This window comes from Enhydra lutris, unplaced genomic scaffold (genome assembly GCF_002288905.1).
Source record: "Enhydra lutris kenyoni isolate GAN:26980312 unplaced genomic scaffold, ASM228890v2 scaffoldscaffold76, whole genome shotgun sequence".
NCBI classification, from domain to species: Eukaryota; Metazoa; Chordata; class Mammalia; order Carnivora; family Mustelidae; genus Enhydra; species Enhydra lutris.
In genome coordinates, this window is record NW_019154160.1 from 2581497 (window position 1) to 2609271 (window position 27775).

Here is a 27775-nt window from a genome sequence, read left to right on the forward strand (position 1 = left end):
TTTTGGTCTCTTTTTTTATCTGTTCAGTTTCTTAAACTCCTCATATGAGTGAAATCATATGGTATTTGTATTTCTCTGATTTATTCCACTTAGCATTACAGCCTCTAGATCAATCCATGTTGTTGCAGATGGCAAGATTTCATTCTTTTATGGCCAAGTAATATTCTAATAACACACACACACACACACATACACCCCTACACACCACCTCCTCTTTATGCATTCATCCGTCGATGGACCTTTGGGTGGCTTCCATATCTTGGCTATTGTAAATAATGCCGCAGTAAACACAGGGGTGCATGTATATTTTCAAATTAATGTTTTCATTTTCTTTGGGTAAATACCCAATCTTCCTCCCTGTTTTATTTACTGCTAATTATTTTTTTTATTTTTATCTTGATAATTTCTCATTGCACCTCTCTTCTACTTACTAAATTAATCATTGGGATGTTTGTTCATATTATTTCCCTTGTCATGAAATATTCCCACCCTATCCATCTTCCCCATTCCTATCTCATTCAAATTAATTCCTTTCGAGTAAGATTTCTGAATGTGCCGACCTCTCCTCATAGTTTTAATCAAATGAAGATAGCTTTGGTGTTTTGAGTTGTCATGGTAATACCTTCTTGCAGAGATATGTAAGCTGTATAAGCCAGAAAGTAAAATACCAGTTTCTGATTCTGTGTGGATGGTACATGTGTATTTGTGTTGCTTCCTGAAACCCTTTACATAAAGTCCCAGTAACAAATGTGGGAAGCAGGTCATTTGTCTCCTAAAACTGGTGAAGGCACTTGGAGGGGACAGCGCCTATCGCTGCTATGTCACCCTACACGGTGAGTGTGACCTGTTTGTCTTTCATGAGTTGATTCTTGTGCAATTCAAATAACGTAAAAACTACATGGTTTTCTTGTTTTTTACTGTAGATTTTTGAGGGTGTAAATTTTGTATTATAAATGGCGGAGGGGTGTGAGTCCAGAAGCTCAGGAATTTGGATTTGCCCTTTGGAGGTCTGGCCTCTGAGACCTGCTGTGGAGGGAACAGAGTCCCCGTGTATCTGGTTCACTTTCCTGGCTACCGGCTTGTGGATTGGGGTCCACGTCAGCCTCACGATGACCAGCAGAGAGACTCAGCGGGGAATGAGCTGGGCTGCCCTCCGCCCTGGGCTGAACAAGGGTAGCTGTCCTCACAGAAGCCAGAAACAGAGGAGAGCTCCATCTGCCACAGGGTTGAAATGATTTCCTCTCCCCGGGATGCTGTGGCCTGAGGCAGCTGGTGCTCTGAGCACCTAGACCAGCCTCTCCCCCTCCTCACAGAGAAAAGTAGTCAGAGATGGGCAACGGCATTGCAAGTATGCCTTCCAGATTACCCTGTTCTGGGGGAGAGCAGATCTCTCCCCCGCCACGCACGGACGGAAAGAGGGGCGGCCACTTCCCCGGTAGCAGACTCTGAGGGTGGGCAGGGCCCACAAAGCAGGCTCAGGAGGAGCCATTCACCACCACGTAGCGGTGGCGGGTAGAATCTGTGCAAACCCAGCTGGGCTGACCCAAAACCTTAGTCCTCGTGGGAATACACTTCATTCCCCATGGTACTCCCTTTGTCGCCAGGGTCCACAAGAACGTCGCACATTCATCATGATGGGACCTGGGGATCAGCTTTCTCTTCTTTGTATGTGTTGCTTAGGGATCTGATTGTAGATTTAAAGACTACAAAGAGGTAGAAGAAAGCCCAGTCTTGGAAGTATCCCCGGCTTAAGACGAGATGGGCCCCTGGATTGTTTTTCAGTTCAACTCACTTCCTCTGAGATGACAACGTTTTTCCATTGGTCCCAGGAATAATTATATATGGAAAAATCACTTGACTTGAAAAATGGGGATACTGGCCTGTATTGCTGTTTATTATTATTTACGATCTATGTAGAAACAAAGCTAAGAGTTGCTGCCTGGAAAGAAAATTGGTAGATCATGTCTAGTATCTGGAGTCTGAATCAGCAGCTTTTGAATTAAAGGGGGGGATATTCTTATTACATGCACTTAAAAATAACTTGATCAATGGCTGCTTTAAGTGGTTTTTGTGTTTCTTTCAGATGTCGCCCATTTAATGTGGTTTGAAAAACTCTATGTTTGGCTTCAGTGTTTTGAAAAATATATCTTGTACCCAGCAATAATTTTGAATGCCCTCACTATTGATGCATATTCAATCAGCAATTACCGGAGACTCGGTACCCAGTAAGTGGATAACGGTTTATTCTCATCATGCTTTCGATCGCAATGATTTCCAAATCCAGTGAATTTTCCCTAAACAGGCTGCAGCAGAAGCCAATGTACATTGACTCGTTCACTGGCCACATGCAAGGAAGCCACAGCGGTCTTTTACTCAAGCTCACTAGAGCTTGATGGTTACTGTAGAGGGACCGGGCTGAAAAGGAAGGTAGATCTGCTTGAAGTGATATTGTGAGTAAATGACAGTCAGTCTGAAAATCCTCCTGCAAAAGCTTAGTCAGGGAGCTTTAATAAGATGACGGAAGCACAGTATGATTCTGGGGGCTCCTGGAGTTCTCCCATCATGCCCAGAGCTTTTATGAGCAGCCCCGTGTCATTTCATTTAGCAAATACTCTATCATTTTGGGCTTGAGGGAGGGGGGGAATTAATCACTGTCACTGCTCTCTCTGCATTTATCAGAGGCCTCCCAATTAAAAAAAAAAAATGGAGCTTGGAGGCACCATGCCATCAAGATGCCCCCATGTTTTGCAAAGCGTTAATGATTCTCAGTTGAGTTATCTTTCATATATTAAAATTAACTTTGAATTTGCAAATGGAAATCCTATTCAATAATTGGTGGGTTTGTTGTTCTGACAAAAGGTTGAAGTTTCTGGTCAAATAAGTTCGAGTAGGAGAATGCAGAAGAGGTTCTTTCTTGGATTTGCTTATTAAGTCATGTTACTTAAACATTATGTGCCCAAGTCAGCTCTCATGCATAATCCCAAGCATGTTAATTCAGAGCCCCTCCTCCTTTCAGGATGTGATGAGGACAAATTAATTAATATTTGCCAAAGATTGAGCAAGGCATTTGAATACTCTGTTGGACTTTGAGTAGATTCGTAGTCACACAGAGAAGACACTAAATGAAATGATCATATGACTTTGTCTTTATCAGACTTTGCCTTCCTTGCAGTTCAGACTTGTTGCCATTAGACCAGGACAAGTCATGCCCTTTGGTATTTAAAATCCTAGACTCCAGATCCAGGGCTGAAAATCAGTCTCACTGGATAAAGAACACAGACGACAGGAATGTAGCCCTCTTGCACAGTGTAGATGGGACCCAATCCAGGAGATGCCTCCCCACCCAGAATCATCAATTGCTTTTCCTAGTGACAGGTGTCTCCAGTATGCGCAATGTTGGCTGACCCCAGTGACCTCCCGAAACAAAGCCAAGCCTCAATTTCTAGAACAAGGGCTCACGATCAACACCAGAATGGCAAAGAACATAGCAGTGCTATCCCCGGGGTAATGAGCTGAAGGATTTAGTCATCGCCTTCCAACATCAGGACTGGGACCCCACGCTAAGCCTGCGAGTTGAGACCCAGCTGTTCTGGCTGTTGGCAGAGGACAGATGCAAGGTTGGGAATCAGGCAGAGTCAAATAAACAGTTTGGAGAGAGTCCAGTTTCGAGTAATAATACCCTTTATCCCCTGCAATTTTTTCCTGACCCTTAAATCAGAAAGTAGCGTCTTAGCTATGTACCTCCAAATATTCTCAAATCCCACATGATAACAGTAGAATTACTCTCCTTAGAGCCTCAAACCGACGATTCCTTTGTATTCCTGAAGCACCCATCAGAAGACTTAGACAGTAATTTCAAGTGCCCCACTAGACCCCCTGCTCCCAAGCAGGACAGCGGGACCTTCTTTGTCAGTTTCACTTTTTTCAGTACCTAGAAACCTGTTTCCAATACGGAAACCTCGCCCCCACCCTGGCTGCGTTGAGAACCACTGTACCAGAGAGTCAGGTAGCGCGTCTTCAAAAACCGGACTGTTTCTTATTTAACTTTTAATACCAACTCCCTAGTAAGTGGTAGAAGGCTGGGTGGATGGAGCACTGAGTAAGCTGTGGTATCTTTTTAGGTCCGTATATTTCCCAGCCTGATCCAAATGGGGGCTTTGCAGCTGTCCCAGCCCATGTTCACTGGTTGCCACATAAGCCTTTATTAATCCTTCAGCTGAGCCTACAATCATCTATGAATGACTTTAACTGTAACCATTACAGTTGCAATGTTGCAAAGGCTGTAAACATCAGCCCTTAAGACCTTCATTGTCTTAACCGGTACTCATTAATAAACATAAAGTGAAGGCTTTTCATTTGAACCATGGTTACAGAGAGTTAGAGTTGACCCTCAGTCTAGATTTGGCCTGAATAACCCAGAAAAATCACCATTCCTCCCTAAAATACCAAATACCCCTTATCTTGAGGTGGCTTGTCATTGGGCTTTGGTATCCCATCCTGATTCTTTTTTTTTTCTTTCAAGATTTTATATATGAGATTGAGAGAGAGAGAGAGAGAGAATGCATAGGCTGGGGGGTAAGCGGCAGAGAGAGAGGGAGAAGCAGGGAGAGCAGGGAGCTGGACACGAGGCTTGATCTTAGGACCCTGAGATCATGACTTGAGCCAAGGCAGACGCTTCACCAACTGAGCCACCCAGGCCTTCCTCCCACAGGGATTCTTGTACTCTGGGCTGTTGTCAAAAGCAACTGGACCCAAAGTCATATTTTTATATTGTATTTTTGCCACGGGCATTCGTTGTCCACCGGAAAAGAAAGATGGGGTATGGAGCAGTGTTCAACCTTGCTGCGGGAACTCTGAAGGTTTTATGCCAAAGTTATAGGAAAACATTCCCTCTCAGCCCAAATCTGTGTGTAACCAAGGGCTAGTTTTTCTCAGAGGAGCTGTGAGCAAACCTCACCGGGCACGTCCGGGAGCAGAGTGAAGGCAGTTGCAGCCCTGGGTCTGAAGGCACATGAGATACCACATGGAGGCAGGTGGAATTGCCAACGTTCGATCTTTTTGGCAACAAAAATGTCTATTTTGCACCTGTTAGGTGCAAAGACTTTAAATGCACTTTCTGAACGCCCTCACCCCGGGAGAGGATGATAATGGTGCTGATGAAGGTCCAGAGCTAGGATCCTTCCAGCTCAGGGAAACTGAGGCATAGCTGCAGGTTTCTGTATTTAGCCAGAGAAAGAAAACCTCTCTCTTCTAAGGGCAATCATTCTCCGGAACATATTCCCATTACTGTCTTTTGAGTTCCCAAGTAGGGTTTTATAAGGGGGCGGGCAGGAATCTGCCTAAAAGGGCAAAGCTTTCCCTCAGAAAGGACACAGTTGGTCTGTCAGGCCCTTCTGAGCTGTTCTTGACCTTCCGAGCTCAAGGTAGGCAGAATGTTCACTGTTGACCTTGGCACCTGCTGGAGTTGTGTGCATAACGCATGCTCCCACTGGACTCCCGCGACGGGGACACCCAGGAGTTCAGGCCCCAAAGCAAAGCCCTGGTATCTCTTTACCAGACTCCTTTGGTGAGTTCCTTCACGAAAAAGGTCAGTGCCATGTGGGGAAAAAAGTCAATGAGATCATTTTCAGCAGGGAAAAAAAAAAGGGAGCCCAGAGAGCGTATGTTCATTGGGGGTAATAAATATGATGAAAAATGGGCACCTGGGTGGCTCAGTGGGTTAAGCCTCTGCCTTTGGCTCAGGTCATGATCTCAGGGTCCTGGGATCTAGCCCCGCATTGGGCTCCCTGCTCAGCGGGGAGCCTGCTTCCTCCTCTCTCTTTGCCTGCCTCTCTGCTGACTTGTGATCTCTCTCTCTCTCTTTCTGTCAAATAAATAAATTAATTAAACATTTTTAAAAATAAATTCTTTTTTTAAAAAAAAGCATAATCTGGGGAGACACTAGGGTGGGACAACGTACTCTGTTTCTCCTGGCATCCAAGGGAGCCCCGTGCCCTTGTGAAGGACCGGGGACTGTGAAAATCATGGGGCAGAAATTTGCTGCTCCTCGTGCTGTGCTCGAGTCCCCCGGAACTGAGTTTCAATCCTCGCTCTGCCCCGTGAGACCTCAGACAAGGGACCCAAACTCTGAGACTGTGTTTGCTCCTTTGACAAATGTGGATGGCGACAGAGCCCCCTCCCCCGCGCCCCCCTGGCTGTTGTAGCTTGGCACAGTAAATGCTCACGAAACCGTAGCTGGTGCAACTCACCTGAGAGTCCGCAGCAGTCCTTAACCGCGTCCTTTCTTGCCCTTCCGACAGCTGGGACGTCTTCCTGATGACCGTGGCCGGCATGAAGCTGCTGCGGACGTCTTTCTGCAACCCCGCTCCCCAGTTCGTTCACCTGGGCTTCACGGTCATCTTTTTCCATTTCGACTGCAAAGAGATTTCAGAGAGTTTCTTACTTGATTTCTTCATGGTGTCCATCTTATTTAGCAAGGCAAGTGAAATTCTCTGTTTCCTTCATTTTAAAATTTGAAGGGTGTGCTTCTCGGCACAGGTTTTAAGAATTGTAAACGTTTTCTTAAAAAAAAAATCACGGAACGAAATTAAATTGAATTACATATGCGTGTCACGCTCCTGCTTCCGTTTTAGGAACATTTCCCCGTGGAATACGAATATGCCATTTGCCAAAAATCACTAATTAGAAGGAGTTAGCCATTAGTGTTGCTAGAAATTTTGAAATTTTATGATCTTCGTTTCTGTTAAACTTCTGTTAAAACTTCCCTAGACCTCGAAACGCTCTGAATTAAAGATTAGCCACCAGGCCAAGATTTTTTTGTTTCAAATCAGCTAGCATTTGAGGTGACGCTTGTGACCCGGTGCCCGAAAGCCAGGTCCCTGGGAATATTTTCATTCTCTTGGCTGGTGTGAAGTCAACATTTCATCTGTGGTCATTGATACTCTGGCAATGAGAAGTCCTAATCACAATCCAGGCAAATATGCGGGGACGGGGTCTAATGTCCTCCATGGCGGGGGGCAGGGCTCAAATCTCTGGACACTTGCCCAGGTGTATTCTGAGCATCTCACAAAGCCAAGGTTTGCAAACAGAAATGGAAGAGGATTTGGAGGAGCCCTTGGGAAATGAGCTCTGACGCGCTGACTCACCTCACATCTGGCTTCCTCATGCGCTGTTTCCTGAGGCAACTGCTGGTTTCTGCCCTGAGCATCACTCAACCAACCCCTCCCTGCTTTTGGTTAATACTTTGTAAATTTTAAGGTATTTTTTCCTGCACTTCATTTCTTCTTCTTTTTTTTTAAACCTCTTTTTGAATCAGTTCTGTTCATTTTCCTCTTTATTATTTCTCCTTTCCTTCTACCTCTCTCTCTGCTTGTTTTAGGTCACAAAATCTCAGAACTCTCCCATTCCCTAACGATGCCCCATGAGTAATTACCGTCATGCTATCAGGCACGCCCCGTTCTTCCTAGAACCCTGGCGGAGCACTGAGTTTTCAGCTGCCTGAGTCCCTCCTTGTGTCATTTGTCACTTGCTCCGGCCGTCACTTCTACCGCATACGTCATATTCCAGAACCCTCGCCTTGGTCCTTTTCCCACAAACGTTTTTTCTCTCTTTGTCTGAGTTCTGTTTGGTCTTGATAAATTTATCCCAGTTCTCTCATGGTTCAAATAACAGGCTTCATATTCTGTTTTCATTCATTATGTATGAATTCCCTTTATCTCACATAATAAATGTGAAACGATATCCTATGATTTTTAAAGCATTTATGAAGTTCTTCTAAATAATTTTACCACTCACAGGGTAAGAGTTTATTATCAGATGCCAAATGGGTCCGGATATATTGAATTCCTGACTTGGGCATTATTTAATATTTTGACGTGGTGATATTTTTGGCCCTTTCTGAACCTCAGTTTCTGATAAAATTGAAAAATAAGGTTGGCACTCTCTCCTGGGTGTTGCGAGGAGTAATTAATACAACTCTGAAAGAAGTCTTTAAGTAGAATGCGGTTTCCAGATCCCAGGCAGAATTTGTAGAGCCACTGTAAGCTGTGAAAGAGAAGTTACACACTGTTTGGTGTGGGAAGGGGTGTGGCAGGTTTTCCACACTGAACTCCATCTAAGCGTCGTCCTGTAAAGTGAGAGGTCCCCATGATCAGGACCATGGCAGAGAGGAGTGAGGGTCTCCCTGTAAGATTTCCTTGGAAAAGATTTACATCCCTTCCAGCAGGAATGACCAGCGTGCATGTATGTATGTACATATGTATTTATTTATTTATTTTAAAGATTTTACTTATTTGATGCAGAGAGAGAGCACAAGCAGGGGGAGCAGCAGGCAGAGGGAGAGGGAGAAGCAGGCTCCTTGCTGAGAAGGGAACCCAATGCGGAGCTCTATCTCAGGACCCTGGGGTCATGACCTGAGCTGGAGGCAGATTTTTTTTTTTTTTTTAGATTTTTATTTATTTATTTATTTGACAGTTCACAAGTAGGCAGAGATGCAGGCAGAGAGAGAGAGAGAGGGAAGCAGACTCCCTACTGAGCAGAGAGCCTGATGTGGGACTCGATCCCAGGACCCTGAGATCATGACCTGAGCCGAAGGCAGCGGCTTAACCCACTGAGCCACCCAGGCTCCCTGGAGGCAGATGTTTAACCAACCGAGCCACCCAGGTGCACGAAGGGATGACCAGTATTTAAGGAAGAGGTAGGAGGAGGGACTCTTGAAACAAGATAAAATACAACAGAATGGTAAGCAAGTAGGAAATGGCACGTGTCAAGTTTTATTGATCTTTTTCATAACTCTGGAATCTTCAGCAAGGTCATTTCACAGTTTCCTCTCTGCTAGACAAGACTGACTCCTGTAATAACATCAACCCATAAGGCCTGGAGCATTCTTTATGCCCTGCAATGTCCTGTCTTCAAGGAAATGAAGTCTGTTGTGATAAAACTTTTCAAATCCTCTGCAGCTTTCTATAGGAAATCTATCTGGATCACCTACAAGATCCTGGATATCATTTAAAATATAGACAAGGAGAAAATGGTGAGAGAGAAAAAAGAGAAGGGAATAAGTGGGAAGAAGGTTACAGTCCAGTAGAACCTTTAAATTCAACTAAATTTGGCAGGTGGTTGGTTGGCTAACTGAAAATCTTAAGCAGGAAATTGTAATAAATGATACCTACTTGGTTCTCTGGTAATTTTATAATAGCATAAAACTTACATGTGAACTCTTATTACCAGTGTTTTGAAGACTTTTCTTTAAGCGAGAATCTAAGAATGAGAACTCTCTGGTCTTATTCCATGAGCCATGCCCAGTATGTGGTTTCTAGGGTGTTCCATTCCCATTTCTGATTTTTAAAATTCTACTTAAAACGAGAAGGGAAAGTTACCTGTGAAACAGTCTGAGAGCAGTTCACATTTTCTTTGTTCCCAGATCTCTTCTCATTTCATACCTAAGTCTGCCACAGTATTTTTAGTGATGTCTTCCTCACGTCGTCAGCATTCAACTTGGCTGTAATAGAAACCCCCATCTTCTGTCTGTACTCACAGCGTTTGTACTCACACAGCTTATACAATATTTAATTGAGTAAAAATCCATTATGCCAATCAGGTAAAACTGATGTAGACAGTTTGGGCAACCAGCATAACACCACCTGCTAAGCATTTAGCTCAAATGGCGGGATTGATCAGGAGTGTAATAAAAAGGAATTAAAAATATCTTACTGGCCTGAAAGAAAACATTACTGGCCTTCAGTGTTCTGTGGGTTGTGGGATTCATCAGTAAGTTTTACAGTGCAAATGTAAATATCAGTCTGAAAGTTATTTAGGTGGATCTTATTTATTATTTATTTGAGAGAGAGTGAGCAAACACATGCGCACGCATGTTGGGGGGAGGGGCAGAGTTAGAGGGAGAGAGAGAATCTTAAGTAGGTTCCACGCCCAGCACAGAGCCCAACAACCCTGAGATCATGACCTGAGGCAAAACCAGGAGTTGGATACTGAACCCATGTTGCCAACCAGGCACCCCAATTAGGTGGATATTTAAAAGAAAGTGTCCTTTGATAAGATAAGTAGGAGGAGTTATATTTGCTTGTTATCAGTGTTATCATTTGCATGCTATCAGTGTTCTGCGAGGTGCTGTGCCTAGACTGAAGGAAGGGGGCGTGCAGGAGCTCATCACACGGCATGGAGGATTTAATTCAGCACCTATTATGTACCACCTATTAGGTATGCTGCCTAAGGAACAGAGGTGCTTTGGCAGAAATGCCCTTGTAGAGACAGAATATCTATAAACAGCAAGGACTTCAGTTTCCTCCTCTAGCACTCTAAAATTCTGATTGCTCAGAGATCAGCCTTTGGAAATACACCCAGTATCTTTCAGTTTTCACCACCTGCTGCTGCCGCCACTTTGGTGTGAGCACCCCCACCCCCACCGTGTTACGGCCGTAGCCTTCCAACAGGCCTTCCTGCCTCTGTCCCCACTGCCTCTGCCTGTTCTCAGCAGAGGGCATCAGAGGAGTTTGTTTTACATCAACTTATTTCAGAAATTTTAGATTCATGGAGAAGATGTAAAGATAGTACAGAGTTCCCACACACCCTACTCTGTTTCCCCTATTACTCACATTTTATGTTGGTATACTACATTTGTCCCAGGTAAGGTACCAAAGTTGATCTGTTACTATCAACGGAAGTCCATACTTCATCAAATTTCCTTAGTTTTTCTATGTCCCTTATCAGTTCCACCCAGAATACCTTACTGCATTTAGTTGCCTTGTCTCCTTAGGCTCCTCTCAGCGGTAGACATTCTGCTGTTTTGCTTTTGAAGTTAGCAGTTTTGAGGCATATTGGGCAGGTATTTTGTAAGATATCTCTCTGGTACAGTCTGTGTGATGCTTTTCTGTTGATAAGACTGGAGTTACAGCTTTGGGGAAGGAGGACGACGGAGGTACGGGTCCATTCTCATCACATCGTTTCAAGGATTCATGCTAGGAGCATGCCTTATCCCTGGTGATGTTGACCTTCATCACCTGGCCGAGGTTTTTCCACTGTAAAGTTGCCCTTTTGTGAATCTTTCTAGATTGTGTTCTTGGGAGGAAAAATCACTATGTGTAGTCCACACTTGAAGAGTAGGAAGGTATGTGCTACTTCCTTGATGGGAACGGAAACAATAATAAGTTATTTGATTTATTTTGAAAATTAGTTTATTTTTCTGCATAAGAGATTTGTCTACCTGTCATCTATCTACCTAGTTTTTATATTAGTGTGGACTCGTATATATTTATTTCTCATGTTGGTTAATAATACAATATTACTTTACTCATCTTGTCTCCTTTGGTTCTTTGGAGCTCTTTCAGTTGACTTTTGTGTCCCTTTGACATAGCCCCATTTGTGTGTGTGTGTGTGTGTGTGTGTGTGTGTGTTAACAGTTTCTTACCTCCTGGCACTATAAGATGTTCTAGGTGTGTCTTGCATATTTCCTGCCCCAGTCCTAAAATCTGCCATTTCTCCAAGGGAGTCCTGCTTCCTTTTATTAGAGAATGGTATTTAGAAACCAAAATCTGGACTCGAGGTGTGTCCTTGATCCTTGAGTGTCATTGATCCCAGGCATATCAGCCAATAGAGCAAGGAAATATGTGTGTGTATACATGAGTATCATGTATATCCACACATCTAGAGATAATCCTGTATGTAACCCCTTGTATCTACATTAAGCTAAACATGAGTGCATACTGGTATCTCCAGATCGAATCTATGACCAAAGGGATCATTTTGGCCAGTTCCCCTTGCTTACTATTACTTCCCACTCCATCAGTGAGAAACCTGGCCTCTGTCATCTGTCACTCATTTACTTAACTGTTCACTTCTAGTGTGCCTGTGTATTAGTTTCAAAATGGTTAACCTGCATCTCACGGGAAACAACCTTATCACCTAGAGCACAGTGCTCATGGGCAATGCTGTTCCTTTTTGCCTTTAGTCTTCTGGATTCCACTCATTTTCAGAGTCACTTGAGTCAGCACCTTCTACCTCCACCTCCGTTAGTGAGGTTGTTTCCTTTATTTGTATGACAGCTACATTGCGTTCCACTTGGGGGCCCCCCAGTCTCCTAGATGATATTTTTTAAAATTTGCATACGTTACATTTTCTCACATTATTCATTTCTACGGAATTTAACAAATGTATAGTGGCATGCATACATTATTAGAGTATCTTACAAAATAGTTCAATTGCCCTAAAAACTCCCCTGTGCTTCACTTATTCAATCCTTCCTCCCCTTCCCCAAACTCTGGCAACCAGTGTTATATTTATTTACCCCTGCTTTTGTTTTGCCTGTTCCAGCATGTCATGTAATTGGAATCATACACCTTTTTGGATGGGTTTCTTCCACTTAGCAGTATATATTACTGATTTTATCTGTGTCTTTGCATGGCTCTGGCTTGACAGCTCATCCCTTTTTAACACTGAATAGTATTCCATTGTGTGGATGTTTATCCATTCACTTATTGAAAGAAATCTTGGTCATTGCTCGTTTTTGCTGATTACAAATAAAGCTGCTATGAACATTTGTCTTCAGGTCTTGTGTAGACATAATTTTCTATTAGGTGGGATAAATACCTGATTGTTAAATGGTATAAAAGTAAGTTTAGCTTTGTATAACAGCACCAAATTATCTTCCAAAGTGCTGTCTGTTGTTCTGCATTGTTGACACAAGGTTCCTGTTGTTCCTTCACCTCAACAAAAATTTTTGGATTTTAGCAATTCAGCAATTTAGCAATTAGGAATTTAGCAATTCTAGTAGATATTTACAGTGCTCTCTCATTTTAATTTTCATTTCCCTAAAGATGTGCTGACTATATATCTTCTTTATTGAAGTGTCCAGATTTTTTTTGCCCATTTTTAAATTGGTTTATTTTCTTATTGCTAAGAGTTCTTTGCATACTGTGGATACAAGTCCTTTATTAGTTACATGCTTTCTGGGCTTGTCTTTTAATTCTACTAATAGTGTGTTTTTCAGATCTGTCATGTTCAGCTGGAATAGAGAGGTTATTTATTAAATTTTTCTGTCCTACTAGGCTGCCTGTTTTCTGGTCATTCAATTAGAGAAAGCAGACTTTGTTTTTATTTTTATTTTGGATTTTTTTGTCTATGCTTCTTGCCATTTCCGAGTTGCTGGCTTGCTTAAGTCTAACTCTGTGAAATACATGGTCACAAGAAAATCCAGGAAACTCACTACCATTGCTTTCCCCAGATCCTGGGGTCTTTAGTTTGTCTCCCCTTTTCTCTCCAATGTCCAGAATCTTCTTAGGTTCATTTAATAAACTATTTCTAACATTTTCAGTTATATTTAACAGGAGTAATAGGGAAAGATGTGTTCTTCCTGTTCTCTAAAGTAGAAGCCTACAATGTATATTTTAAGCTACTCTAAATCCATCATTAAAAAATGCTATGCTGCTTCATTTTCTAATCCCGATACCTTTTGTCAGAGTATTTTCAATTTCTCCCTCTATTCCTCTGACATGGAAGTTACTCATTTATTTATCCATATTTTAAAATCACCCAGTACATTATTCCTATTATTTCTTTAAACAAAAAGTCATATTTCATATCAATTGAAAATAAGAATAATAAATATTTTCTTTTACCTTCACTTATTCTTTTCTGATTCTCTTTCTTTATATAGATTTAAGTTTCTGACCTGTATCATTTTCCTTCAGCGTGAAGAACTTTCAACATTTCTTGCAGGGAAGGTTACCTAGTAATGGATTTCCTCAGTTTTTCTCTACAAAATCTTAATTTTTTTTTCCCCTTCAATTTTAGAAAACAATTTTGTAGGCTGTAGAGTTCCAGGTTGGCAGGATTTTTTTCCATCAACACTTTAATAAAGAGTTCACTCCACTTTCTCCATGCTTGCATAATTTCTAATGAGAAATCTGCTTCAATTTCTTTGTTCTTCTATAGGCAAGGTGTTTTTTCCTTCTGAGTTTCAAGATTTTCCTCTTTTTTGGCTTTCTGAAGCCTGAATATGACATGCTTAGGTGTGTGTGTGTGTGTATGTGTGTGTGTTCAGTCTTGCTTGGTGCTCTCAGTTTCCTGGGTTTGTGTTTCCATGTCTGTCATTAATTTCAAAAGTTCTTGGCTGTTATTTAAATATAGATTCTGCTCTTTCTTCTTTCTCTGGTGTTACATTTATGCATATGTTACACCTTTCCTTATTGTCCTGTAGTTCTTGATGTTTTTGTTTCATTTTTTTTTCTGTTCCCATTTCAGTTAGAGATCTTTCTATCAACATATCTTCAAACTCACTGATTTTTTTGCTTGACCGTGTCCTGTCTCTTGATGAGCCCAATAAAGGCATTCCTTGTTACTGTTACAGTGTTTTTATTTCTAACATTTCCTTTTGACCCTTTCTTAAAGTTTCCATTTCTTTGCTTACATTACACATCTGTTCTTGCATGCTACCTGCTTTTCAAATAAAGTTACAGACATATTAATCATAGTTATTTTTGATTCCCTGTGTGGTCATTCCAACAGCCATGTCCTATCTGAGTTTGGTTCTGGTGCTTGCTTTGCCTCTCCAGACTGTTTCTCTTTGCCTTTGGGCACACACTTAATTTTTTTGTTGAAATCAGGACATGTTGTATCAGGTAATAGAAACTGAGGAGACTAGGTCTTCAGTGTGAGCATTTCTGTTAGTCTGATTAGAAGAGGGACTGTGTTTAATGTCTGTTCTAACTGTAGGTCCCAGAGGCTTCAAGTTTTTCTGATGTCCTTGTTTCTGTCTCCTCTTGATTTTTGGCTTCCCTAAAAACTCCCCCTCAGAGAGAGTCATGTCTATAACACTAGCTGTATCCTAGTGTTACTATTACCGGATCTTTGTTGGTGCACTGGTAAGGCATGGGGTAGGAGCAATGGTCTGTTATTTTCCAGTTAAATCTTAGTCTCTTATTGGGCCTGTGTGTCAGGACTGGGATCTTCATAAGTGTTTCCAGAATGGTATAGCTTTTTTCTCCCCATACACTCTACTCCATTTGCTGGGAGTAGCATTCTTGCTCTGTTTCCTTAAAGCCCTGACTCTGTTACTGTTTTTTCCTTGTTTAGGTGGGGTAAGTTAGAAGGGGAGAAATTCCCTTCCCTTAGCCAAAATAAGGCTCAGGCAAAGCCCTTCACACTGTGGTGGGCCACTGGGTTTCACAGTGGTTAATTTCCTCCCCCTTCGAGGCCCATGGGGAGATCTCTCTTGGCTCTTCACCATGAGAAATGGCTGGGGTTTCTAGGGTATGAAAGTGTGGAGGGCCCCCTAAAACTGTGGTGCCCAGGGGCTTCTAAATTTTGTGCTACTCCACACTCAGCCTCTAAGAGTTTGCTAGAATAACTGTTTAGGTGTCCCTACAAGTTCATGGCTCCAGCAGCTTCTGCCCCAGATGAGCAGGTCTCATCGAGCCTTACAGAGAGGCAGCTCTCCCTGAGATGTCAGTTGTCTGATGGCTCTAAGAAATATTGATACTCTGTCCATTTTGCTTTTTCTTGTTGCAAAAGTGGAAATAACACCTCTCCATATTTTATCATGTTGGAGCTAAAACTAGAAGTCCCTCGAGTTTTTCTTCTAAAACACAAACTGGATCTTGCCCCTGCTGAGAACTCTGACATGGCTCCCCATTTCACATAGAGCAAAGGTCAGATCCCTTACACAGACCCACTGATTGACACCAGCTGGGTCCCCTTCGCTGTTCTCGCCTCCTGTCCTCTTCTCTTCCTGTTTAACCCAGTTCTCCTTAGCATTCCTCCACAGGAATGGTGCGAAGCATGCTCTCATGTAGGGCCTCTTGCTCTGGCTCTCGCTTCAGCCTAAAAATGCTTCTCCCCACATGTCCCCTGGATTCCCCCATTAGCTCTTTCCTGGCTGGACTGAGATTTCACCTTCTCAAATCAGACCCACCCTGACTACTGACAGCATTCACCACCTCCTAACATGCTCCCTCGCTGACTTATTTACGCTTTTAGTATCCCTTCTGCTACAATGTAAATCCCACAAGGGTAAAGATCGTTGCCTGCTTTGTGTACCGATGTGTCCCAATTTCCAGATCAGGGTCAAGCACACAGTAGTGAGCTGCAAACCTCTGTGTGATGTTGAATGTTTCCCCCGTGCACTGGCTACTGGGTAATTTAGCCAAAGTCACTCTCTCTGCGGGTGACTTGAACTCGGTCCCACTCTGCCCAAGGACAGGAGTACAGAACGGTTTGCAGGAGGTTGATAAAACCACTTCAGAAACACAGCCTACCTCCCAGGCTCTCAGGGATCCATGGTCACTTGTTGCCACTCGGGACGGTGCGGGAGAAAAATTTCACAAGCCATGCACTGCATCTAGAAACAAAGAATATGGTCCAAGGTGTTCGTGTTCCCAAAGCGACTGGAAACTCCACAAATGGTGGGACCATGGGTATGCTTGTTTGTTTCCTGCGTCCTGCAACATCTAACAAAATGACCGGTCAGAGTGATCACTCAACACGTATAAATGGAAATCAGTGGAGAGCTGAGAGATGGGAAAACTGTTTTGTTTTTGTTTTTGTTTTTTTAAAATGAAGTCTAAGCTTGGATGTGGTGATTGGATGACATTTTATTTTTCTAGGGAGATGATGATTCACAGAGCAGGGGCAGGGGTTTATGAGGGAGGAGGGAAGGTTTTAGACTGAGCATATGGGTCACGTAGAGTTCTCTCCTCGGGCTTTTCATGGTGTGTGTTTTTATTTTCTTGGCTTCCTGTAAATCTGTTGAGCTGAACACATGGCCAGCAGGACTGGCCTCTCTGCTGTCAGTGGTTTGCTTTGTGCTCTCGAGTCAGCTGAGCACCTCTTGCAAAGTGGGGGGTAAATCACAACCCACCTATAGCTGTAGATCTCTCTCAGGGGTGACGAGCTGATGTCATCCAACTGGCCAGCTCTTAACTGTGTCATGTCACGGCTGGGAGGTGCCCGAACAGTCCCAGACATCCTTTAGTTGAGATTTATAGCCTAACACATCAACTTTCTTGTCTTCCCCTCCCCAGTACATCACCCACACATCAAAGGGACGAGTTTCCCTTAACTCAAACCATGCAAGTTACTATAATTTATTTCCAGGGAAGGGATGTAAGGCTGAAATGAATGCTAGCAGCAACTCAACCTCTACCTTCAAATTAAGGATTGGTTTTTCCTCCCTCTTTGGGGCCGCAAGCCTGGTATGCACAAGTTACATCTTTTTTCTGCTTCAGGCTTCTTATAATCTCCCATAAAAGTATACTATAAAAAAATATATGGACTTAATAATGTTCAAAGATCTATATAGCTAAGTGTGTCCCTGTTAATGTGTTAGAGAAGTATTTACAGGCTCCCATTTTTTAACTGTATTTTTTATTTATTTATTTTTGTGAGAGAAAGGTTGGGGGGGAAACGATAGGGAGAGGATCAGAGGGAGAAGCAGACTCCCCACTGAGCAGGGAGCCCGAGGTGGGACTCAGTCCTCAGACGCTGGAATCATAACCTGAGCCAAAGGCAGATGCTTAACCGACTGAGCCACCCAGGTGTCCGCTCCCATTTTTTTTCTCTCTCTCTTTTTTTAAGTCCACAGCTTTCTCTCCTGAAGGAGGCTGCTTGCTGGCTCACTGTTGCAGTCCTCCCATCAGGGCAGTGGTGATGTGCCTTCATTAAGCCAGAGCACCGAAGAGCCACTGCTGGTCAGTCTTCACAGGAATGGTGAAAGAATGTGTGCCTAGGGCACACAAAACCTATGTGAGCGGCTTCAGAGAATTCAGGAGCGGTGACAGCGCTGGACTCTCCTCACTGAAAGAATTTTTTTTTTTTTTAAGATTTTATTTATTTGACAGAGATCACAAGGAGGCAGAGAGGCAGGCAGAGAGGGGGTGGGGAAGCAGGCTCCCTACTGAGCAGAGAGCCCAATGCGGGGCTCGATCCCCGGACCCTGGGATCATGACCTGAGCCAAAGGCAGAGGCTTAACCCACTGAGCCACCCAGGTACCCCTGAAAGAATTTTGAAAACCTCTCCTACTCAGCAGTTGGGAGTGCCCTCCTTAAAATGCTTCCCAAAGGGAGAACTTAATTTGTTGCATCAGGCAGCGTTTTCCTTACAGGGCTGAACACTGGCATTTGCCATCCTCTCCTGTGGGAGGCTCCTGGTGCTACAGAGGTAAATATATGAATCCACAGATTCCAAATCGTGTCTTTTAACAGGAGCCCATATTTAGGACAAGAACTTTGAGATCACAGACTTTCCCATTCTTTCTTTCCTTAACCTATCAATTTTGGAAATGCTTTTAGATACTCAGTAATATTTTTTTTAGTTTTTAATTTTAATTCCAGTTAGTTTACATACAGTAGTTTACATTACATTACATTACATTACATTTATTTTCAAGTGTATCATATAGTGATTCAATAGTTCCATACAGTACCTGGTTCTCATCATGACAAGCACACTCCTTAATCCCCAATATCTATTTAACCTACCCCCAACCCCTTCCTCTCACACAACCATCTGCCTGTTCTCTGCTATTGAGAGTCTGTTTTTTGATTTGTCTCTCTTTTTCTCCCCTTTCTTCATATGCTTTGTTTCTTAAATTCCACATATGAGTGAAATCATGGTATTGTCTTTCTCTGACTGACTTATTTCATTATACCCTCTGGCTCCATCTATGCCATTGTGGCAAGATTTTGTCCTTTTTTAAGGCTGAATAATATTTCATTATACGTATACATACTACGTCTTCTTTAAGCATTCATCAGTCAATCAGGCTGCTTCCATATCTTGGCTATTGTAAATAATGCTGCAATAAACATAGGGATTCATGTATCCCTTTGAATTAGTATTTTTGTATTTTGGGGGTACATACCCAAGTGGTGTGATTGCTGGGTTGTAGGGAAGTTCTATTTTTACCTTTTTGAGGAAACTCCACCCTGTTTTCCACAGTGGCTGTTCCAGTTTGCATTCCCACCCACAGTGCTCGAGTGTTCCTTTTTTCCCCACATCCTTGCCAAAACCTGTTGTTTCTTGTCTTGTTGAGTTTGGCCGTTCTGACAAGTATGAAGTGATATCCCATTGTGGTATTGATTTGGATTTCCCTGATGAGGAGTGTTGCTGAGCATCTTTTCAGGTGTCTGTTGGCTGTTTGGATGTCTTCTTTGGAGATACATCTTCATGTCTTCTGCCCATATTTTAATCGTATTATTTGGTTTTGGGGTGTTGAATTTTATGAGTTCTTTATATATTTTGGATACTAATCCTTTATTGGATATGTCATTTGCAAATATCTATTCCCATTCCATAGATTGCCTTTTAGTTATTTTGATTGTTTCCCTCACTTTGCAGCAACTTTTATTTTGATATATTCCCAATAGCTTATTTTTTGCTTTGGTTTCCCTTGCATCAGAGAAGTATCTAGAAAAAATCTGCTATAGTTGATGTCAGAAAAGTTACTGCCTGTGTTCTCTCCTAGGATTTTCATGGTTTCAGTTCTCATATTTCAGTCTTTCATCCGTGTGTATGTGTGTGTGTGTGTGTGTGTGTGTGTGTGTGTAAGAATATTTTCTTTTTTGAATTGGCTCAGTTTTATCTTTGTGTTTCAGTTTAGGTCATTTCTGTTGACTTATACTCAAGTTCATCAATCATTCCCTTGATTGTGTTAGTATGATGAGCTTGCTGAAAGCATTGTGTCTCTGTCACAGTGTTTCCATTTCCATCATTTCTGCTTGAGTCTTCCTTATATAGTTTCCATCTCTATGCTGAAATAATCCATCTACTCTTTCATATTGTACACCTTTTTCTGTTACAGCCCTTAAAATATCATCATCTTTTAAATTTCCTGTCAGATAGTTCCAACATAAGTGTCATATAAGAGTCTTGCTTGGATTGTGATTTGTCTTTTCGGAGCATATTTGTTCTTGCCTTTTTGTAGATGTCATACTTTTTTTTGTTGAAAGCTAGACATCTTGTGGAGGACCCAAGCAAGTGAAGTAATAGTTTATATGCCTAGAACTAAGCACAAATTTCTTTCTGCCAGATTTTTAGTGCAGGGGTGTACCTTTTGTCTGTATCTCAGATCCTGCTTACTCTGGCTTCGGTTATCATGTACAGAGTAGAAGGGGGGTTGTAGTCTGACATCCCCCTCTGTGCATTACTAGGGAGCCCATTGCAGACCATGTGTCCACCCCAGTGGTCAAGGTCTGGTGAATACACTGAATTAACAGCCACTGCACTGGCTCTGCATGATGTCTTAGATAAGCATATGAAATTTTCTTCAGCTGTGGTTTTAAATTAATTTTTGCAATCTAGATGTCTATCAGTAGTGTAATGATTCAATAGGCTGTCTAGCCAAACAATGGAGTATTAGCCAGCTAATTAGGGGTTAGGTAGAGCAGTTTGTACCAGTGTTGGATATATAAGGTAGGAACATCAAGTTTCTGGGGCACCTGGGTTTCTCAGTCAGTTGAGAATTGAATCTTGACTTTGGCTCAGGTCATGATCTCAGGAGCCTGTGTCGCGCTCCGTGTACAGCAGGGAGTCTGCTTGAAGATTGTCTTCCTCTTTCCTCAGTGCCTCTCCCTGCTCGTGCTCTCTCTCAGAGCTATTTGGTATTTTTTAAGTGAGACTATTATTATATTTTTATCAAAAAGGACGTACATTTTGAAGGTATAAGTGCTGAAAGCAGAAGGCTTCCATTATATGGAACATCACTGCATGGATCACTTTATTTCTACATGAGCTAGACTGAGGAGAAATGTTTGCACAAGTATCAGATCTCAGGAGAATACATAAATGAGATGTACTAGAGGCACATGGTGGATGGCAGGGGCAGGAGGGCATTCAGACTTGATGGAGGAAAAGCTGCCTCTTAATTGCATGCGATAGTAGTATTTCCCTCTCTCATTAAAATGCTAAGCACCGTCTGTCCTCATAGAGGCTTATGGACTTGGTCTTTGCACCTTCTTCCTAAAGGCAGTATTTGCCACCCATGGGATTATAATGGAACTTCAAGAGGGAAGAAGTCCCCCAGAACAAGATCCAGAAAGCTGCCTTTTCTTAAATCAAATCCATAACAAAGGCAGGAAAACTCTATCCTACATCATTGAGGTAGCTGAATGAAGGCTAACATAAGGAATTGAAAGGATTAAGGAATGGAAAAGCAGGCAGGATGTATGCATAAACTACAGGGTTTCTATTACTTCACTCCAAGGTCAATGTGAACAGGCTGCTTAGAGACCAAAGGTAACTCACTCTTGTCTCTTCCATCTTGAGTCCCTCCTAGTCTCCTTCCGCAGTGATACACCCCCCACCCCCCACATAACAGAGACTACACCCCTGCTGGAAACACACCCAGAGATGCTGGGTTCCATTTAATTCCTAGTTCTCAGGGATCTTGAGAAGACCTTTTAGTTTTTGTGCATTCACAGCTCTTGGTAGATTATAAAATTTCACTGTGCAAGGGAGACTTCATCTGCATTTGTGGACTCACTAATGAGCAGTTATGAAGTAGGAACGTAACTGATATTTTCTGTCATGTTCTCCTAGGGGTCTGAATTTGTCTGGCGGTGTAAGGTCGGCTAATCAAAGCATGAGGGCTTTTTGCATTTTCTGTTATTAGCTGCACATGCATTTGCCTAAATAGTCCCCCTCCCCGGTACTCTCATCTGCCATCATCCCTGTTTCTCTCCTCAGTTTCCTTTTTCCAAACTGCACTTCACAGTTGATAAACTATAAATTATTGCCCCAGGTTCCTTTTTCTTCCTTCCCTAGACTTTAGTCTCCCTTAATGGTTCTACTTTCACTTTTCTGGTAGAGGTTAGTCATATTCATAAGGCTTGATTGAGACCTCTTGCCTGAATAATTCTGATATTTTATATTTTACTATTAAATATGGCATTGAATGTAATATGGCATGGATATCCTTTATTAGGTTTAAGAAGAAGTCTTTTATTACTAGATTGGAAGAGATTTGTTTCAATGAGTGTTGAATTTATTTTTCCACATCCTTCCTGTATGAATTGAGCATTGTATGGGTTTTCTTCTTTTACTTTTTTTCATTTTGTGAATTATATTGACCTTCTTCTAGTATTAAACCATTATTAGATTAACCAAATTTAATCATGATTACTTTTATACATTTATAGATTCATTTTGAAAATACTTTATTAAGGAGTTCTGCATTTATATTAATAGATAAGAACATCTATATTTTCCTTTCTTACCATATTCTTGTTCATTTTTTATATTAAAAATAGCCTCCCAATATAAACTGTGAAGTTTTTCTAAGATGCACATTTTAAGGCTATATTTTTTCCTCTACAAAGTGCTTAGCTGAGTCCCACCTGTTATGATTGGTACTACTGCTTTTTATTGTCATTCATTTAAAAAAAACCATCTAATTACAATTTTTTTAAAGAGAGAAACAGAGAGGGTTGGGCAGGAGAAGAAGGAGAGAATCTTGAGCAGGCTCCACACTGAGCATGGAGCCCAAGACAGGGCTCAATCCTATGACCCTGCGATCATGACCTAAGCTGAAACCACGAGTCAGATGCTCAACCACGCAGGAACCCCTTATTTTTATTCATTTTAAAATATTTTCTAAATGTTATCATTTTTAATTAATGCAGTGTCATATTTGTTGAGAATACACTTAAATGCAAAGTTTGTGATGCTTGCTCCTGTTAATCTGCGTTCATTTTATTATTGACTCCTAATGTGATTGCAAAGATGTTTGTATGGTATTAAGTCTTAGCATTGCTTAAGACTTCTTTTCTGTAAGTCATCAATTCTTATAAATGTATATATGCTTCAACATTTTATTCTCTTGGTTGACTGCAGGATTCTAATACATATATCTCTTAGACAAAGCTTATGAATTCTATTGGCCAAATGTTTTCTATGCTTATTTATTTAATGTCTAATTAAGCTATTATTTTCTGAGATGCGTGTCCTAAAAATCTCCACCTCTCATGGCAGATTTGTAATCCTACTTTGTAATTCTGTTTACTTTGACTTTAGATATTTTGAAACTATTTAGCTAAGTGCGTAGATTCCAATCGTGTTGTCTTCCTCATGACTCTTCCCTTTATCACGATGTACTGATTTTTATCCTTTTTTTGAGTGATAATCAATTTTGTCTAGTATTAATATAGATAAGCAAGCTTTCTTTTGTTTGGAATATATCTGGCATCTTTTTTTTTCACCCTTTTACTTAAAACTTTCTAAGTCATTTTAATATTTCTTATAAAAGCATCTAGCAAGACTTCTTTTTATTTTTTTATTTTTTTTAAAGATTTTATTCATTCATGTGAGAGAGAGCATGAGAGGGGAGAAGGTCAGAGAGAGAAGCAGACTCCCCATGGAGCTGGGAGCCCAATGCAGGACCTGATCCTGGGACTCTGGGACCATGACCTGAGCCAAAGGCAGTCGCCTAACCAACTGAGCCACCCAGGCACCCAAGACTTCTTTTTAATACAGAGAATCTGTTTTAATACTGAGCATACTGAGAATCTTTATATTTTAATAGGCAAATTTTATTCATTTACGTTTACTGTGATTACTGATATGTTTGCACTTTTTTCTGTCCTATTTTTTGCTTCATATGTGTGCTTTTTCTTTGTCCCATTACCCCTTCTTTCTGGCCTTCTATTGAATGGAATGGACTTTTTAGAAATTCCCTTTTCCTCCAGTGCTTTGGAAATTGAATATTCTGATTCTAGTCCTTTAGTGTAGTGAGTCTCAATGTGTGGTCCCCAGATAGGCAGCATCAGCATCACAGGGGAAGTTATTCTTGGGCTCCGTCCTAAACCTACTAATTCAGAACCTCTGCAGGTGGGAACCAGGGTCTTTGTTTTACAAGCTCTCTGGGTGATTGTGACACACCTCAGAGATTGAATACTTTGGTGGCTTAGAGGTTACTCTTCAATTATTAATAAGCACATTTGATTAGCATAGAAAATTAATTAAAATCTCTTCCCTCCTCTCAAACAATCCAAAGACAAGATTTTAACTCCAAATTCCCTTCTCATATCTTAAATATTTATGACATCCTTTACTTGGTTCTACTTCAATTGAATTACCAGCTTTGTGATTAATTGTTTAATTAATCCAAATATTGAGATTCTGACATTTTAGCCATTTCTTTTCTCACCATTATTCTTGTATGTTCTCTCTTTGTTCAGGGTTAAATTTCCTTCCTCCTGAAGCACATTCTTTAAATTTTTTTTTCTACAAAGTTCTATGAGTAATCAATTCTCTCAGTCTTTGAAAAGGTCTTTATTTCTACCTCATACTTAAATGATACTGAAGTTCTGTTCAAAATTCTAACTTGATCATCTTTCTTAAAACCTTAAAAACATTATGTCACTGTCTTTTGCTATATATTTTTGCTAATGAGAAATCTGTTATTATCCAAAAAATTTTTGTATATACAATCTGTAAGAAAGATTTTTCTCTTCGATTTTGATGGTATGCATTTTGTGGATTCTTTTTATTTATCCTTTACAAGACTTGATGTACTTCTGCAATCAAGGACTCATGTTTTCCTCAGTTCTGGGAAATTCTGAGTCATTTGCTCTTAAATATTTTCTCTCCTCTTTCTCTCTATACTTTCCGGAATTCCAAATGGACATATGTCATGTCTTCTTACTCTATCATATATATTTCTTAGCCTTTCAGATTAAAAAAAAAATCTTTTTCTCTCTCTGTGCTGTGTTCTCGGTAACTTACTCCGGTCTTCTGTTTCTCTACTTTCTGTTTTACTGTAACTAATCTGCTTTTAAACCACCTCTTGTGTTTTTTTTTTTTTTTTTTTAATTTTAATGACTTCACTTTTCATTTCTAGAATTGGTATTTCTTTTTCAATTCCATTTGTTCATTCTTCATATTATGTTACTCTTTTAGTATTATTTACTTTTTATGTCAGCTTTTTACTCATTTAGATTCTTTTATATTACTGTATTACATAAAATTCTTGGGATGCTAATTGTCTTGTGTGTTGAATTTACTGGTTTCTTCTCATTTGCTCATTTTCCTTTCATAGTTTATAATTTTCATTGTGGACTAATCTTCAGTGGGAGATTGTTGTTTTATCTGTGGGAGACCTATATAATATGGTTGTAGAAGTATCCTTGAAGACTGTGTATGCATTTATTTTTACAAAATAGTTTTGTCATCCTCCCCTACTTTTTATTTACAGCCACTTGGCTTTTTTATATTTCTGGAATAGTTTAAATTTAAATTCCACTCTTTTACATTATGATGGCTAAGGTTTTGGTGTATAATGGATGACAGATTCTATTCTGTATTAGGAAGAAGGCAAAGTTTTTTGCTTTTTCCCAGCAATGGTAGGTGGGGTTTTTCTAATTCACTTTTTTTTTTTCTTTGTGGGCATGGCCACAGCCCTACAAGTCCATTAAATCCATGTCCTGGGCTGCTAAAGTCCACATCTATGTTTGTATCCTCTTAGGGTCATTCCAGTGTCATTTCAGACTTATTTTTCTCATTTTATTTTATTTTTTAAAAAATATTTTGTTTATTTGAGAGAAAGAGCATGAGTGGGGTGGGGAGTGGCAGAGGGAGAGTGAGAAGCAGGCCCCTCCCCACGAGGAGGAAGAGCAATGTGGAGCTCCATTGTAGGACCCCAAGATGATGACCTGAGCTGAAGGCAGATGTTAGCCACCTGAGCCACCCAGGTGCCTCTATCTTTCTCATGTTAAATTCCCTTTTTGTTCTGACTATTGGAAGTTTTCCCTTCCTTTGACTTCAACTATTAATTACATTTTGTCCCTACCATCTTTTAGATTATTTCTATTATTTTTGCAGTGGGGTGGTAATCTTCATGCATGCTCCCTGAAGCACATTGATATTTTGCTAAACTGTGTGCTATTTAATAAAATCCCAACACACATTGTATACAGAGGTAGAATCTGTTACTGACCTTCTGAAATTCAGTCTTCTAACCCCTTGTAACCACCTGACCTGAATATGTTTACTTAACTTACAAAATTCTAATTCATCTTCTTGGGTTTTATTTGAGAATATTTATGTTCTAAAGCCAATGTCCCCCTACTTAATTATCATGCTTGCTCTTATCTGTTATTCTGTAAGAAGGGTGCTTCCCCTCCCCCAAAAGGTGGTATCCCACATTTGAGGTGTTACTAGCTTTACTTTTTCCCTTCCTTCTTGAAGAATTTTCTGCTCCTCACATCACCTCCTTCCCAAGCACTCAAGAGTCTCTATTCCCTCTGTGTTCTCTCATCCCGAACTCTGCATCTTTGACTCAGCAGCTGGTTTCTGAGACTCCTTTCAGTCCTGCGTGCCTCTCACGCCCACACATTCATAATCACAAGCTGCATATCTTTCTGAGAAGGAAACCAGCTGATTCTGACCACAGAAAGCAAAAAAAGAAGGAAGAAAAGTTATGTGATACACCTAATCTGGGAGACGGTAAGGGTTAGGGTTAGAATCATAGGAGGAAAGGTGGTGGTTGGGATTGGGAAGGAAAATTCCACTTTAATCAAATGGAATAGCATATGGGCATCTCCCTAAGATAGTGTTCAGTTTCAAAATGTCCAATAAATTGTGAGTTATCTTGTCAGCAGGGGAAGGAGTCCCCTCAGGAAAGATGGCACACATCTTGTTTCAGAATGTATTGGCAAGGAAAAGCATTGGATCATCTTTATTTAGTGACGTTATTCTTAACATAGTTTGTGAATTGTTGCAGAGGTATAACAGCACTGTCCACACCTAATGGAAAAGATATTCCCTGAAAGGATAATTGGAAGTGAGACTATTTATGGTATCTTTCTTTGGGAAATAGCCAGAATTATTCTACTGTGACCTTATTTACTCTTTTCCTAGTGTTTTCAGTGGAAAAGACCCAAATGATTTTGTTTTCCCTTATAGTCCTACTTGGGTAACTTGTGAAGTTTATTATACTGTCATAGGGCTGAGATTTAGGATCTTGGAAGCAGAGCATTAGGAGTGAGATAAGCTTCATAACAGCAGAGACTTTGAACTGTCTATGGAGATGTATTTTCATAGCTCATCTAAGTGGCATTTTTATTTAAAGTGCTTTGGTACAATGTTATGCTGTATGTGGCACTTCCTAGAAAGGTGTTAATGTTGCTACTTCCACTGAATCAATCTCATCTTAAATGCTTCATGATTTTATACACAATGGTGTACTAGGACGCCAAGTGCCCTTTCATACACACTTTGCATTGATGGTCCACAGGAAGGCCTTCCTTTTGTGCTTAGGCATCACCTTTTGAATACCCACAGATTTTTCATTCTTACACTTGATTTCACTCTTGAAGAGAAGGACGAAGTGTGAAGGGAAAATATAAAGCTGGGTCTTTTTAACCTGGAACGCACCTCTCCACACTTCTAGGAATAGACTAGGTAAGCCATATCTATCTTCTTGGAGCTGTGTGTTCAAGAAACTCAGGGAACCAAGAGGTCTGCCTTTCTGAGAACCACTTGAATGTCTCCAGGCTTGTTGGGGGGTGTCATGTTTTATTAACTGAAATATACACTGAAAGCAATGTTCCAGGATGGATCAGAGCTCTTCATCCCTGAGCGCATGGAGAAGTGGTCCCTGCTGGTGGCTGCAGCCACATTTGTCATGTCCATGGTTGGGACCCTGTCCCTTGCATGTCAGCAGGAAGGCCTTGGTAGAGAACTTGCCGTCCTCTGCTGCTGCATGTTAGGCAGGTTTTCCTGCTGCTGTCTTTAAGAAGGGCTCCTAGCCTCAAGGAGACGTGGTAACGTTTG

The 27775-nt window shown here is 41.1% G+C and overlaps 1 protein-coding gene across 1 annotated transcript in view; it reads left to right on the plus strand.

Moving 5' to 3' along the window:
* Positions 1 to 27775, plus strand: part of LOC111160500 (pecanex homolog 2) — a 275016-nt gene that overhangs the window by 158686 nt on the left and 88555 nt on the right. Inside the window, exons 20-21 of the mRNA XM_022523646.1 lie at positions 2084 to 2225; positions 6300 to 6477. Coding sequence (XP_022379354.1) covers positions 2084 to 2225; positions 6300 to 6477 — 320 coding nt within the window. The remainder of the gene's footprint in view (positions 1 to 2083; positions 2226 to 6299; positions 6478 to 27775) is intronic.